Source organism: Mytilus californianus, unplaced genomic scaffold (assembly GCF_021869535.1).
Source record: "Mytilus californianus isolate M0D057914Y unplaced genomic scaffold, xbMytCali1.0.p SCAF_3, whole genome shotgun sequence".
NCBI lineage: Eukaryota > Metazoa > Mollusca > Bivalvia > Mytilida > Mytilidae > Mytilus > Mytilus californianus.
Genome location: NW_026262679.1, coordinates 43,942,530 through 43,957,880, shown reverse-complemented (window position 1 = coordinate 43,957,880; position 15,351 = coordinate 43,942,530). Strand labels below are relative to the sequence as shown.

The 15,351-nt window shown below is 32.1% G+C and overlaps 2 protein-coding genes across 4 annotated transcripts in view; one reads left to right on the top strand and one right to left on the bottom strand.

Moving 5' to 3' along the window:
• Positions 1-705: 705 nt before the first annotated feature.
• LOC127734637 (inactive polypeptide N-acetylgalactosaminyltransferase-like protein 5) lies at positions 706-11,279 on the top strand. Of its 2 annotated transcripts, none has more exons than XR_007997678.1 (11): positions 706-786; positions 1,470-1,804; positions 2,827-2,978; positions 4,340-4,514; positions 5,092-5,289; positions 6,252-6,369; positions 6,893-7,075; positions 7,834-7,968; positions 8,777-8,878; positions 10,114-10,229; positions 11,010-11,279. XR_007997678.1 is itself a non-coding variant. In XM_052244621.1 (11 exons), exons 2-11 carry the CDS (start codon positions 1,551-1,553, stop codon positions 11,139-11,141), a joined length of 1,584 nt encoding a protein of 527 aa, XP_052100581.1. In that variant the 5' UTR covers positions 707-786; positions 1,470-1,550; the 3' UTR covers positions 11,142-11,279. The 2 variants fall into 2 exon arrangements, 1 of the variants encoding a protein (XP_052100581.1); XM_052244621.1 differs by having other exon boundaries at positions 707-786; positions 10,095-10,229.
• Positions 11,280-13,330: 2,051 nt separating this feature from the next.
• Positions 13,331-15,351, bottom strand: part of LOC127734634 (transient receptor potential cation channel subfamily M member-like 2) — a 33,025-nt gene continuing 31,004 nt past the window's right edge. For both annotated transcript variants that reach the window (XM_052244614.1, XM_052244615.1), the window contains exon 21: positions 13,331-15,049. In XM_052244614.1, the coding sequence (XP_052100574.1) occupies positions 14,952-15,049 (98 nt within the window). In that variant the 3' untranslated portion in view covers positions 13,331-14,951. The remainder of the gene's footprint in view (positions 15,050-15,351) is intronic.

Genomic DNA, 15,351 nt, shown 5'->3' with positions numbered 1-15,351 from the left:
ACATCTTCTTATTTTTATATGTCATATTGATCTGGGAGTTACCTTAGTATAATAGTCTCAGTATAGATTACATGTAATTGTTAACTTCTGTTTCTGGTCATTTAGAGTTTATTACAAACGTATGCGTATTAGCTACTACTATGTAGCCCTGGATCCGCCAGTGCACATACAGTTTTTGCAAAGAAACTGTAAAAGAAACAGCTCTCAGTTAAGTTTCTTGTATTTTCCTCCATTAATAGTGGGGCACTTCCCTTGAATAGCATCTGGGACTTTTATACTTTTATACTTATATATATTAGTCCCAGGTGTTATGTCGAAGAATAATATGTAGGCTTGTTCGAACTTAAAAAAAAAATGGCCGCACCGGAAAAAAATAATACTGTGCATAATATTAAAATGTTTTGTGCATATCACATAAATAAAAAAATATTTTGTGCATATCATATAAATAAAAAAAAATGTATTATTAAGAGGTGCTACATCGAGAGCTCGAGAAATTATATAGAATACATGCTGAATGGTTTAAGTATTTTTTTAAAAATCAGAACGTATATATACGTGTTTGTATCCAGCAAATGTTTTAAAATCTTTATTTCAAATAAACAATCTCTTACTAAAAGGTCCTTAGCATTACAACTAACTTTTAACATGTTAACTGCAAACGAAACTGCATATGACAAGCACACATGGTTTTACTTCCGGGATGTAATTAAGTGATTGATTTTACCTGTACAGGTAAACATATACATTTCGTGTGTATACCGTATGGCACGTTTATTTTAACAGGTAAGCAGCAATGTTTAGGGTCATGGTGCAGTATCTACTGAAATACTAAAACATGCTTATTATACATGCACATTGTAACTACAAGAACTCATTATACTCCACAGCCACTTCAAGTTGTCTATAATTATTGTACTATCTTACAGTAACAGTGTCGCAATTTAGCTTGGTTTCATTTTGGAAAATCATATGTCATTGAAAACAAAGTATTGTGTGGGACCTTTTCATTAAGTTAAACAAGTGTTCGTCTCAATGCATGCTTGCTTTTTATTTTGTTTTTCAGTAGTACATTGTTTAGTTATAAATTAGGCCGTTAGTTTTTTCGTTTGAATTGTTTCGGGCCTTTTATCAGTTAATAGCCGACTATAAACATATGGTATGGGGTTTTCTCATGGTTGGCCTATAATTGCTTATATCCACTTCATTCAGTGGACTCTGGTGGATTGTTGTCTCTGATTGTCAATCATACCTCATCTCCGTACTTTTACGTTGCTGTTATCTTTTTATTGTAGAACTTTTATTTCTTTCAGTACATTTTTTTTTTTGTATGTCTGGAATCAGTTTTTTCTTAATCTCCTTCCTTCGATTCCATTCTTTTAAACGTCATTTTGCATGTATGTTCAATATTTTCTCTTGCAGTGACTGATTTTTTAACAACAATTCTCAATATATCTTTTCATTATCAGTAACGATGTGAGAGAACCAGAAGTGGGGGCGACATTTCCTACAGTGCTACACCAAAACAATGTCAGTGTGATCACTATGTCATGTACAGATACATCAGAGTTGTGCTGATATTATTTGGAATAAGCTTAACGGCTTTGTTCATACAACACCATGTTGAATTAAGTACTAGTGAGTTCCGGTCAGAACAGACAAGTAAAGACGTGTATTACCCGCCAAACTCTCGCTTCAGAGGGTTGCAGACGACCAGACAAGAATTTCAAGAGTATTTCATAAATGTCCGGCTTAGCGATGATATACCTGTCAATAGGGATATACCCGACTCAAGACCTGACAGGTACACATACACATCCAGACATACAAACACATTTATCACTGTTCTTAATTGGTTTTAAGTTTCATCTCTACCAAAGAGTAAAAACGGCGTTGTTTTCACCATAAAATTTACTCGGAGTACAGAAAAAATTGTGCATCTGGAAAAGTTTCCAGGCATGTCACGACCTTGATAAATAAAGTTCAAAGGCATATTTTGCATCCCCCCTCCCAAAAAATACGGTCCATTCACAATTTGTCAATTTCAATTAGTACAGTTTACTACAATTATTACATGGGGAACTTTTCAAACATCTTTGCCTACTTAGTTTTGTGATGAAAACACGGCCATTTTTTACTAAGGTATATTAGATGAACCTTAAGCTGTGAACAATAAATGTAGATCGATATAGACATTCCCTATTTAATATATTTCTTCTTATCATATGATAATTCAATTTTGCTATGCGTTTATTTACAACTTTTAGTATGTAATGTAGAAATTAATGGGAACCATCTTGGGATATAAATAATAGTTAATTAATGCTTGGGGAGGGTTCAATTAGTGAGATAGCAACATAACAATAGAAGTTTATTAAAAACATAATATGATAGGTCCCATTACGGATTTCAAAGATGAATGAATGCCTAGACCAAATTCACCAAAAAAGCTATACAATATGTCAAGAATAGACTGGAAATCCAAGAAATCTATTCAAGAAAATGAAATATTAATTTGTTCTTTATTATATGTTGCAGTCAGTACTATTAACATTGAGATTAGGGCTCATACCTGCAAACAACTTTATATGTTGTACATGTACATGTATCAGCCTTAATGAATACTTTGATTTGAAATATAAATAATCTTTTACACAAGTTATTGTAGTAATATGTCATACATGTAGACATGCAAAAGTTTTAAACACTTCAATGAGCACTAATAAGATTTTAATCATAATATTTTTACTCAAGGATTTGTAGATCTGTTTCACAGACATGGAACATACATTTGTCCAAGTCTGTGACGTATTGTATTAATTTCAGCTGCAGAAACCCTGGAGCAAGCCAGCTAACAGTCAGTATAATCATAACGTTCTACAGAGAATGGCCGTCGATATTACTCCGAACTGTCTACAGTGTGGTCTACAGAACTCAGAATCTACAACAAATTATACTGGTTGATGACGGCAATGACGGTAAGTTTTACAGAGAATGGCCGTCGATATTACTCCGAACTGTCTACAGTGTGGTCTACAGAACTCAGAATCTACAACAAATTATACTGGTGGATGACGGCAATGGCGGTAAGTTTTACAGAGAATGGCCGTTCATATTACTCCGAACTGTCTACACTGTGGTCTACAGGACTCAGAATCTACAACAAATTATACTGGTGGATGACGGCAATGATGGTAAGTTTTACAGAGAATGGCCGTCGATATTACTCCGAATTGTCTACAGTGTGGTCTACAGGACTCAGAATCTACAACAAATCATACTGGTGGATGATGGCAATGACGGTAAAACTATTTCATTTTCTTACATGTAACAAAGACTTAAAATCTGTATCTTTCCCTAATATCTGTTTTCTGCTGCTTATGTATATCCTGTTCAATCTTGTGTAACTTTTAAAGCTTCTTTCGAAGATACAACTTTACCACATATTTTCTAGTCGATGATTAAAATACCCTTTTTCATCCATGTGCCTTTCTTAAAGTTTATATTACCAATTGGATATTTCATATCTTAAAGTAAGTTAGCTTTCCGAATTTTTGCATCATGTACTCCTGAAAACGCTTTTCGCAGAAAAAATAACTTATACATATAAATTCCAAAAAGGTATTTGATACAACTGATGTTTGATTGTAAGTACCAGCTGAGGCCAGAGTAAGTTCTAGAGGTGACTGTAGTCAGCAGTTAGATGATTAAACCGATGTTCGACCTTTCTCATGAATTAACAATTCACTATTAATGCTTCCAGACAATGTTGAAAAAATAGTTTTGGTTGTCATCCTTGTTGTTAGAATTTAACCTAAACTATGAAAAGAAGGAACACAGATAATGGATATTATCAACAAAGTTGAACTATAAAACAACAATTATTAAACAAACCCAACAAAAACAAATAAAGGCAGATTGGTATGAATATTTTAGTTTAAAAAAAAAAGATAAAGAGAACAGGTAAATGAAATTATAAAAGACCGAATGGAGACTGTTTAAATAAAAGGGATCACTTAGCATCTGAAGAGAATGTAAAAAGACTCCTGGACGGACACAAAACGACTTGTGATATTTGTCTTATTGTTGATATTCTTTTCAGTATTGATCGCAACTAAAACACTCTCTATAAACATGCAAGAAAGCATTATGATTCACAATTAAACGTTTCAAAGAAAGTTCAGTGCTAAAACCCAGTATTTTATTGCTCAAAACATTCTTTATAAAAAAGCAAATTTCCTGCATGCATATCAAACATATTGAAATCAGAAACACGAACAATTTCTTTTGCTTTTCGTAAGTACTAAAACAAATGCTAAAATTGTTTTTATTTTTTCAGAAACAGGCTATAGAGATATATTGAATCACATTAGGAAAACATTCCGTGATGTCGTAAAGGTTGTTTCACTGCATAGAAGGTTTGGTTTGATTGGTGCCCGACTAGAAGGTGTTAAACATGTGACTGGTCACGTGATTTGTTTTCTGGACAGTCACATGGAAGTTAACATAAACTGGTAAATATTTTGCAATTATGCGCATGTTAATAATTCTGAAAAAAAGTTTAATATTATACTTTTATAATGTAACCGTTGTTTAAGCATAAGAGGAAACACAGTCAACGGGTACAGTTTATGCAAAACGACTGTCTCATTTTCCTAACAATATCAAAAAACGTTTTTGGTGTTAAAGACTTGCTTCAAGATCCTATGTGTCTAGAGATTTAACTGGAAATTCCAGAAAACTTCGCCTAAAAGACGAGAGAGCTTTAAAAGACAAAGACAAGAACATTACCATGGCTAGGAACTTACTCTTAAAGTTTGGGCTATTTCATGTGTCATACAACTCGGGAATGATGACGTAGATGAGGGTATTTCTGCAAAATTACCCCAAAATAATACTGGCTCATTCTTTATCGATCATTTATTTGTATTTCGCTTTAAATTAATTATAATGTGGATAATGTCACACTTTTAAATTTCACAGATGAATCTGCCCGAAAAAACAAAATTAAACTCTCGCGCTAAATTGAAATACTTTGGACCGGGGATTATCAAATCTTACTTCAATATACAAAATGTATACTTTGTCAAGGTCAATTCCACTACTAAATATAATAGACGAGAACCCAAATGCAGTTGCTATGAGTCAGTTGGATGACATTAATCCGAATACATTCAAATACACATTTTCAAAAACGTACAGAACAAGATATGGCTTTGATTGGAGACTTCGATTCTTTGAAACAGAATTCCGACAGGAACAGCTTAAGCATGGAGATTTGGTGCTTCCGTAAGTTGAAATAATTTCAAAATTTAAAGTCTCATAGCAAAAGTAAAACAAACAAAATATGACTGCACTGCCTGTTTTGTGAATTTTTGAAACTTTTTCATGATACATTTTGGGGGTGGTCATTGCAACGACGATGCTTGTAAAGGTTTGTCTGTACCGTTTTACAACCAAAATAATCTTACAGGCTTCCTGATTAAAACAAATATATACCTATAGCGTGTTAATTGTGTTTATTTTGCAATCTCTTCTTCATCTTTATTAATTTTTTTACATAAGTAATATGTTTTCATTTGAAATTATAAGATTTGGATTTTGCAAAAAAAATAAATTTTCTTCATTAAAATATTCTTACAAATAAAAAAAAACTTAAGTACTACAAATGCACGTGCCTTCTTTCAATTGTGTCATAAGACATTAAAACCATTTTTAAAACCGTTTTTTAGATGAAGGTTAATACATTTAAAAGACACGATAAACAATGTTAATACAAACCATTTACAAAGACATAAAAACATATGATATATAAATCCACCCATACAAAAGTCAGGAATACATAGAATAAAATTGAGAATGGAAATGGGGAATATGTCAAAGAGACAACAACCCGACCAAAGAGCAAATAACAGCCGAAGGCCACCAATGGGTCTTCAACGCAACGAGAAAATCCCGGACCCGGAGGTGGTCCTCAGCTGGCCCCTAAATGTCTGACAAAAATTCACTTGCGGTGATCCCCGGGTGTCCATTTTATTTATACCATATCCGTTAGTATACTATGAGTAAAAAAACACAAGTAACATCATTCAAAACGGTTAAACTTTTTTTTCAAATTATAAAGTATCAAACTCAAACATATAAAGAAGGCATTCATTTAATGACATGTTCTGTATTTGAAAAATATTGTAACAGATACACATGTATTGTAGTTACCAAATATCAAGTTTTGTTATAATAACCAATTTTAGAGGAGTTTTAGCTGTTGGGTCAGCCTTTGCTATTCGGAAGGAATTCTTTAGAGAAATCGGAATGTATGATGCTGGATTGAAGGTCTGGGGCGGTGAAAACTTGGAATTGTCATTCAAGGTTGTATTTGTTCAAATATAATTTGCAATGCTCGTTTTTTTTTGCGCATTCAAATAAAACTATATATTCGCTTTTACCTATTTTGTTATTAACCTTTGTTTTACATTGGAAATAGTCATGAAGGAGAAAAATATACAAATTGCTGTTCAATAGCAATGAAGATTGTAACTGAAAATGCCCTGGGTTAAATGATGCGGACTTCAGGAAAAAAATAAAAACAACTTTCTTTGAATATTGACGAATAAATAATACTTTCGTGAAAAGCTTACTAAAGTTTTTTCAGTTCGGGCATTTATTTTTTGAGTCAGCTAATATTTCAGAAACGTTTTTTTCCCAAGGGAATCTAGCATGTGCCATTGTTTTTTTCTTCAGAAACGACTTTAAATTGTCATAGAAATTCTTTTTTTTTCTTCATTATTTTGATTATTTTTTACTACATTTGGCGCATTTTATATTTGAATAAGGTATACTAATTTTTAAATAATCAACTAGAACTAATATTCATTGTTACGTATAATAATAGGTGTGGTTATGTGGAGGCAAATTGGTTCATGTTACATGTTCACGGATTGGTCACATAACAAGGAGCCAACCTTACTTACAGAACAACAGATTGGATATTGAAATGCATAATTACAAACGTGTTGCCGACGTTTGGATGGATAACTTTGCATCATACGTTTATGATAATTATCCAAGAATGAAGGTAATAATTTCATTATGAAAATGTTTACGTTCTAAGTTAATTTTCGAGCGCAATATTTAAGACATTTCCACATTATGAAATTCCAATCTAAGATTACGTTCTTAGTCCACATATATCTTGAACAGAAAACCAAGTAATAGAGGGATTTGAGTTTACTCTTTCCTATAAATAGCAGAAAATTAAAAAAAAAACACACACTTTTTTTCTGTAGATTTGCAAAAAGCATAATGTGCCTCATTTGTTTCATACAAAGTTTATGGCAGTTTTTTCTCAATTCTTTTAAATTTACATCAGGTCGTAACAGCTTTTATGCGCATTTCGACAATTGATGTCCCATCAGTGATGCTTGAGGATAAAAAAAATTATAATCCAAAACACTAAAAATACAAATGTCAAAGATGTAGTATATCCGAAAAGGACAAAACATTGATAGCCAAATCTGGACAAGGTCTCATCAGGCCTTTCGGTCATAAAACTCAGTACTCGAGAGTACAAAATGTATGCTCAAATCCAGTATTCTAATTGGTTGATTACTAAGTTTTGACTACGATAATCGCACTGGACAATTTTATGACCGTAAGCTCAGAGCAATGCTTGAGAGAGATACAGTTCTTTATTTGAAAATATTTGAAAGTTGTACGAACTTTTGTAAACTGCAAGCATGCTCCTTAGTATAACTTATTTTTTCACAGAGTTGTTTGACATACGCGTTTGTTTTGGCTTACAGTTAATTAGTATTAATTATTTGCTTATGACAGAGTTTATCAGTCGGTGGGCTAAGTAAGCAGTGGAGACAACGAAGACGCTGTAAACCTTTCTCTTGGTTTTTGGACAATATTTGGCCTGAACTATTTCAATATAAAGATAATAGTTCATCTATTGGAACTTTCATGGTATGTAAACGTCTCATCTTTATTTGTAGAAAAATAACTGTGTAACCATTCATTTTTATGTGGTTCATTTATTCTAGGAACAACCTAACTATATATATATATATATATATACTTGAAAAATGAAACAAGAGAAGCCAGCGGAATTTTCAGGGTTTTTTTTCTGGTAGTGTCTCTTTAATTAACAATTCTTCATTCTACTTTTGTCAGGGTTTCAGTTATTCTGATACAAATCAATTAATCATTTATGTTCTTCAAATAATTACAAGACCTTTTCAGATATCCAAAATGATTAATTCTAAATATCTTTTCATATCAGCTTTGAATTCTCTGAATGTATTTCAGAAAGAAAAAAAAATGACAAAAAACTACCAAAACTGCTTATCAAATTAAGTTGTATATGTTTGACATTTTGCATGATGTCTATTGATAAAATAGAGCGTAATTCCATAAGCACGATTATTTTGTGTTGTTCACAGGGACCTCCTCTTATCACGTTTCCAGTAATATTTGATTATTATTTAAAGGGAAGGAACAAAATTGTTTCCCAAACAAATTATATTCAAATGATTATCCAATTCATTTGATGTGAATCCAATTTTATTTTTTTCGAATTTGTCTTTTCTACGCTAATGTCAACAATCATATGTGAATATGGAGGCACTATTTTTTATCAAACTCGCACAATATTATGAGTTAGCCTAACATCATAATTGTCATTCTGGGAGTGTTTTCAGTGGGGAAGAGGTCTAGCTATCATGACCCTTTTTTTAAGGAAACATGAATTCCTGTTTGTTTTTGTTTTTTATAGAGTACGAATGGAGCTGGATTATGCATAGACAATCAAGGTCACCTTTTCTCTAGTCCATTAAGAATAACAGTAAAGTCATGTTCTAATGATACAAAGACACAGGTATGGCGATTTAACCGTGTAGTTAAAGGAAATAATATTCCTTCTTAACAATAAGAATTTCTACTAAACAATAACATGATTTGAATTAAGAAGTTGCATTATGAATTTTATCCAGACATTCTTCCGTAATGGCGGTACATCTCGTTATATCATAGTTTAAACTATTCAATTAGTTCGTTAACATTTAATTCAACATAACTGCATCACGTAATTGTTACTAGTACTGCTAATAATTGTTCTTTTTCTTCAACATTAAGTATAAATGATCCTAACCGTAACAAGAATAGCATGAATAGTGTAACGATAATTCTTGACATTGTTCAAAGTATTCATTTCTAATCGCCGACTCACTGTATCATACAATGGAAGGTTATATACTGCTCTGACTGTGGTGTTACTGTATTAGTATTATAATTATTAACCCCATGAACACATGTAGTTTTGAATTTTCATCGATATTTTTCGGAGAAGAATTATGTGTACAAAGATTGTTTCACTGTATACGCCCGATAGGCACCACGACGGATGCCATATTTTGAGCAGAAATTGTAGGAGATCCTTCGTTTGCTCTCAGTTTTTGTAGGGTACGTATTGCTATATTTTCAGTCATTGTCGTTTATTATTATTGTGTTGGTCTTTTTTCTTTTGACCAAGGTGTTGTTTGTTGTTCGTCCTTGTTTGTCTTTTTATGGACCCCTTGATATCTATTTCTGATCTGAAAGGTACCCCATCTCTATTTGCCACTATACATCATGTACTGTGTTACAACCCTAGTGTGGTATAATTTATTTACCAATGAGACTGCACTCAACTAGAGACCAAATAGTAGAAGTTAACAATTATAGGTCACCGTTTTGCCTTCAGCAATGAGCAAAACCCATACCGCATAGTCAGCTACAATAGGTCCCGAAATGACAAATATAAAACAAATCTACCGAGAAAACTAACGGCCTGATTTATGTACAAAACAACGAACGAAAAACAAATATGATATTCAACAACAAACGACAACCACTGAATTACAGGCTCCTGACTTGAGACAGGAACATGCAAAATATGGCGGGGCTAAACATGTATGCGGGCGCCCCACCCTTTCCCTAATCTGGGACAGTGGTGTAACAGCACAACATATGAACAAACTATAAAAATCACTTGAAAAGGGCTCAACTCATCATTGATACAAAGCAGAAAAGTAGTATTTTATTGTATTTTAAAGTTTTTTGGATTGACCACAGATGGCCGATTAAGAACTAACCTACAATGTGTGTTTGTAAAGAATGAAGTGTTTGACCTAGTTCCATATATACAGAATTGTTATGAACAACCACAAGATACATTTAACTATACTAAGGTAGGGTTGAATTATATAGGTATATTAAATTTTTATTGTCGATATAAAACTTTCCACAAAGCAAAGTTATTATTAAAACTTTTATTATCATTTCCTGTATCTTACTAATATTGCTATGTCAAGATTATATTATATGGCTTTTAGTGATGAGTCTTGAGTAGCCGAGACGCATTTCTGGCGTACTGAATCTCTTTACTTGCAAAACCTAATCTAAAAAAGATATCTACATTTACTCGAAGAAAACTGTAAATGAAAAGTTATATAATTATCTAGGCAATGTAATTTTAGTGTTACACAATTAATTAGATGGTACCAAACACAACATGAGTATATTATACATAGCAAATACAGGACTAATTTTACATAGAACAATTGCCAAGCAGAATAAATAAATTGTTTCACAATGACAAATTCATGATTTTTTACCAGCTATATAAAATAAGGAGATGTCTTATGATTACCGGAGAGACAACATTCAACAGTGTCAAGAAGAAGTGGATTTGAGCAACTGTAGGTCACCATTTCAACAATGAGCAAAAGTCATACTGTATAGTAGGCTACAAACTGCCCCGACATGACACAATGTGAAACTATTTAAAGACAAATATTAAAAAATAAACGGCCTAATTTATGACAAAACAAATGAACGAAAATCAAAATTGACAGACAGTTTAAATGATTAAATAATGAATTAAAAGCCATTATCGTATAATTGCTTTGTCTTGTAGCGAAGACTTCATATGATAAAAATAAATTATTTGTTAAGATTTTACTTTTCAGAATGGCGAAATAATACATACACGTACAGGATACTGTCTAACATTACATGGTTATAATATAGGCTTTGAAATGTGCAGGAAGGACAATCATCAAATGTGGTCATATAGAACACTACTGAAGACTCAAAAATGACCTAATCTGATTGAAAAATAAAAACAGTCTTGAATTTATATACAAACTACATCTGAAATCAACTTGAAATGAATTTTCTATTGGAATTCACTTAAAAAAAATGCACACAGAATTTTATAAAATTATCTTTTTCTTAAATTTTTTAGTTTTATTATCTCATTCATCTTTAATTGTAATACAAATTGCATAAAGATAGTAAAATGTATCTAGCAATTATTTTCCCTGCAAACTATGGAACATGCACAAGTTTACAGAGGTTTCAGGCTTGTTAACATACAAGAAGTAACAACAATTGGTAACACTGTTCACTGATTTCCCAGTATCAAAAGCCATGTTATCAATTTTATTCGAAACATATGCCCTTTAAATGTCATAACTAAAAAATCCTTGGAGTTCATTCGAGTCCCTAATTTTTTTTTACCAAGATTTGTGTCTTCAATTAATTAGGTTTGAACATTGAATTACTGTTGCCTCTAATTTAACAACGCACCATTCACTGCATCTACACGACCGGTTATGTACAACCATGTGGACAGGGAAATGTGACGATATATTATAATATTCGTTCAAAATAGAATTCATCCGAGGGTTGTTGAAGAATTTAAAAAAAGAGTTTAATCAAATGATTGAATTTCAGTTTTTCACTACATAGACATACCACTTCAAAATAATTATTTGTAGTATTCTAGAATCACGTGTCATTCACACAGAAATCGTGACCAAACATTTCTTAAATCAGCTGGGTCAGTCCAGTAGCCAGTGCTTTGGTTCTATATTGTTTTATATGATACAGTTTGACTTGAAAGTTTAAGTTCTACATATTTATGAATTAACGGAAATGTCTGGTATACGCAAATGAGACAGAAAATAACCAAATGACATATATATAGCAAAAAGTATTAACAAAAAAACCAAACAAGGTAAATTCAAAAAGGGAGAAGTCCATAAAAACTGACAAAATCAACTGTTATACTATATCAACCAAACGGAAGGAATGGCAACCAACTGTCATATTCCTCATTTGGTACAGGCATTTTCCGAAAATACAATCTTCAATTTATGCTGACAAGGTTCACGACTTGGGACGGGCAAATGTATAAAAAAACATTCATAAAAAATACCGGCCTTATAATTTTGTACGCAAGCCTCGCGTTTCGTCCACAAAAGAATTATCATTGACGCTCGAATAAAAAAAGTTAAAAGGCCAAATAAAGTAAGAAACATTGAGGTACTGTATATGTTTGGCATTTTTACCTATTATGTCTGTTTGTTTTGTTCACACATTGTTGTCAATATAATGGAATTTTATGCGACTGTCATACAAGTAAGGGGTTAAGCTAGCTATTAAACCAGATTTAATCCACCATTTTCTACATAAAGAAATGCCTGTACCAAGTCAGGAATAAGGCAGTTTCCATTCGTTTGATGTGTTATAGCTTTTGATTTTGCCATTTGATAAAGGACTTTCCGATTTGAATTTTCCTTGGAGTTCTGTATTTTTGTTGTTATTTTACTTTTTTTATATGTATAATTGTTGATCATTGTTCTGAAAGGTAAGGTTACAACGTATTTTTGGTACACACGTACACCATTGATTTGACACCCCCTTCATATTTCGATTTGTTTCTGAAAATCCCGACCCATATAATATTTCAATGCAAAAATAATAAACCCACTCAGTTATCACATAAACATATTATGTCAACTTAACTTTATTCCAGAGATTTATTTCATTTACGTTCTCAAAAATTCATTTACCACATGCGTTCATTCATATTAGTTTATTTTAACCAGAGTAAATCGCACAACTGATATATTACCTTGGTGAAATAACATTAATAATAGTAATAGTAAAATAGATACATGTATGATGTAACTGTCATTCTAAATATATGACATCACATGAACATTATAGATAGACAACTGCAACACATATGAAATTCTGTTTGTTTTGTTGACACATTGTTGTCAATATAATGGAATTTTATGCGACTGTCATACAAGTGAGAGATTTAGCTAGCTAAAAAAAACCTGTACCAAGTCAGTTGTTTTCCATTCGTTTGATGTGTTTGAGCTTTTGATTTTGCCAGTTTATAAGGTACTTTCCGATATTTTCCTCGGTATTTTTGTTATTTTACTTTTTAATAGGTAAACAAATTCATAATTATAATGTAACATAACAAATCAAATCAAAGTAATCATTATTTTCAATAAAAGAAATAAATGTATTTCATATATCTTTCATTTTTAGCTCACCTGGCCCAAAGGGCCAAGTGAGCTTTTCTCATCACTTGGCGTCCGTCGTCCGTCGTCCTGCATCCTGCGTCCGTCGTCCGTAAACTTTTACAAAAATCTTCTCCTCTGAAACTACTGGGCCAAATTTGACCAAACTTGGCCACAATCATCATTGGGGTATCTAGTTTAAAAAATGTGTCCGGTGACCCGGCCAACCAACCAAGATGGCCGCCATGGCTAAAAATTGAACATAGGGGTAAAATGTAGATTTTGGCTTATATCTCTGAAACCAAAGCATTTAGAGCAAATCTGACATTGGGGTAAAATTGTTTATCAGGTCAAGATCTATCTGCCCTGAAATTTTCAGATGAATCTGACAACCCGTTGTTGGGTTGCTGCCCTGAATGGGTAATTTTAAGGAAATTTTGCCGTTTTTGGTTATTATCTTGAATATTATTATAGATAGAGATAAACTGTAAACAGCAATAATGTTAAGCAAAGTAAGATCTTACAAATAAGTCAACTTGACCAAAGGAGTTATTGCCCTTTATAGTCAATTTTTAACCATTTTTCGTAAATTTTTGTAATCTTTTACAAAAATCTTCTCCTCTGAAACTACTGGGCCAAATTTGACCAAACTTGGCCACAATCATCATTGGGTATCTAGTTTAAAAAATGTGTCCGGTGATCCGGCCAACCAACCAAGATGGCCGCCATGGCTAAAAATAGAACATAGGGGTAAAATGTAGATTTTGGCTTATATCTCTGAAACCAAAGCATTTAGAGCAAATCTGACAAGATAAAATTGTTCATTAGGTCAAGATCTATCTGCCCTGAAGTTTTCAGACCAATCAGGCAACACTACGTGGGTTGCTGCCCCTGAATTGGTAATTTTAAGAAAATTTTGCAGCTTTTGGTTATTATCTTGAATATTATTATAGATAGAGATAAACTGTAAACAGCAATAATGTACAGCAAAGTAAGATCTACAAATAAGTCAACATGACCAAAATTGTCAATTGACCCCTTAAGGAGTTATTGCCCTTTATAGTCAATTTTTTACAATTTTCATAAATTTTGTAAATTTTTGTAAATTTTTACAAAATATTTTCCACTGTAACTACTGGGCCAAGTTCATTATAGAAAGAGATAATTGTAAGCAGCAAGAATGTTCAATAAAGTAAGATCTACAAACACATCACCATCACCAAAACACAATTTTGTCATGAATCCATCTGTGTCCTTTGTTTAATATGCACATAGACCAAGGTGAGCGACACAGGCTCTTAAGAGCCTCTAGTTATATTATTGTATTTTTTTTTTTGGAATAGTACTTTGCTGACATTAAAATGGTTTTAATCGTTAAGAGAAAACTTCTGTCCGAACTATTGATTTGAAATAATATTGTCAATAGCTAAGATCAACACTTTCTTAGTGTAAAATATAACACCTATGCATATATAGATGGACACTAACTTAAAACTTTCAATTTCACATTAATATCCAATTCCCAAATCCTTGATCTAAAGTACTAAAAAAATGTCCTGATATCAAAACCACAGAAGAAGAAATGGCCTATATACATCGTTCAACGCACATAGACTGTAATGTTCTTATATGTTCCAATGCTGCATGCTTCACTTCTTGCTTGTGTTTGTTCGATTCATCATCAACTGCAAGAAACATAATAAACATATTCTAACACAAAGATACGTCATATTTCCTATAAAAAAGATTATCAACTAATGACCAATGATTATGAATTTATCAAATGAGACTGAGTGTTTTACGTTTTCTCTAGTATAGGTTATAAAAACAGTCGATATAATATAAAAATTATAAACTTACATTACAAAAGTTATATATAGTATATACTTTTTTATACAAGTAATCTTATTCTGTTTTTGTAACTTCATGCTGTATCTTTAGAATAAATATTTTATTGTATTCCAAAACGTAAGTAATGAACAGTACA

Coding starts and splice junctions, on each gene's coding strand:
- LOC127734637 (XM_052244621.1), top strand. CDS start 1,551: ATGTACAGATACATCAGAGTTGTGCTGATATTATTTGGAATAAGCTTA. Junction 7,969..8,776: donor CATCTATTGGAACTTTCATG/GTATGTAAACGT, acceptor TGTTTTTTATAG/AGTACGAATGGAGCTGGATT. Junction 8,879..10,094: donor CTAATGATACAAAGACACAG/GTATGGCGATTT, acceptor TGTATTTTAAAG/TTTTTTGGATTGACCACAGA.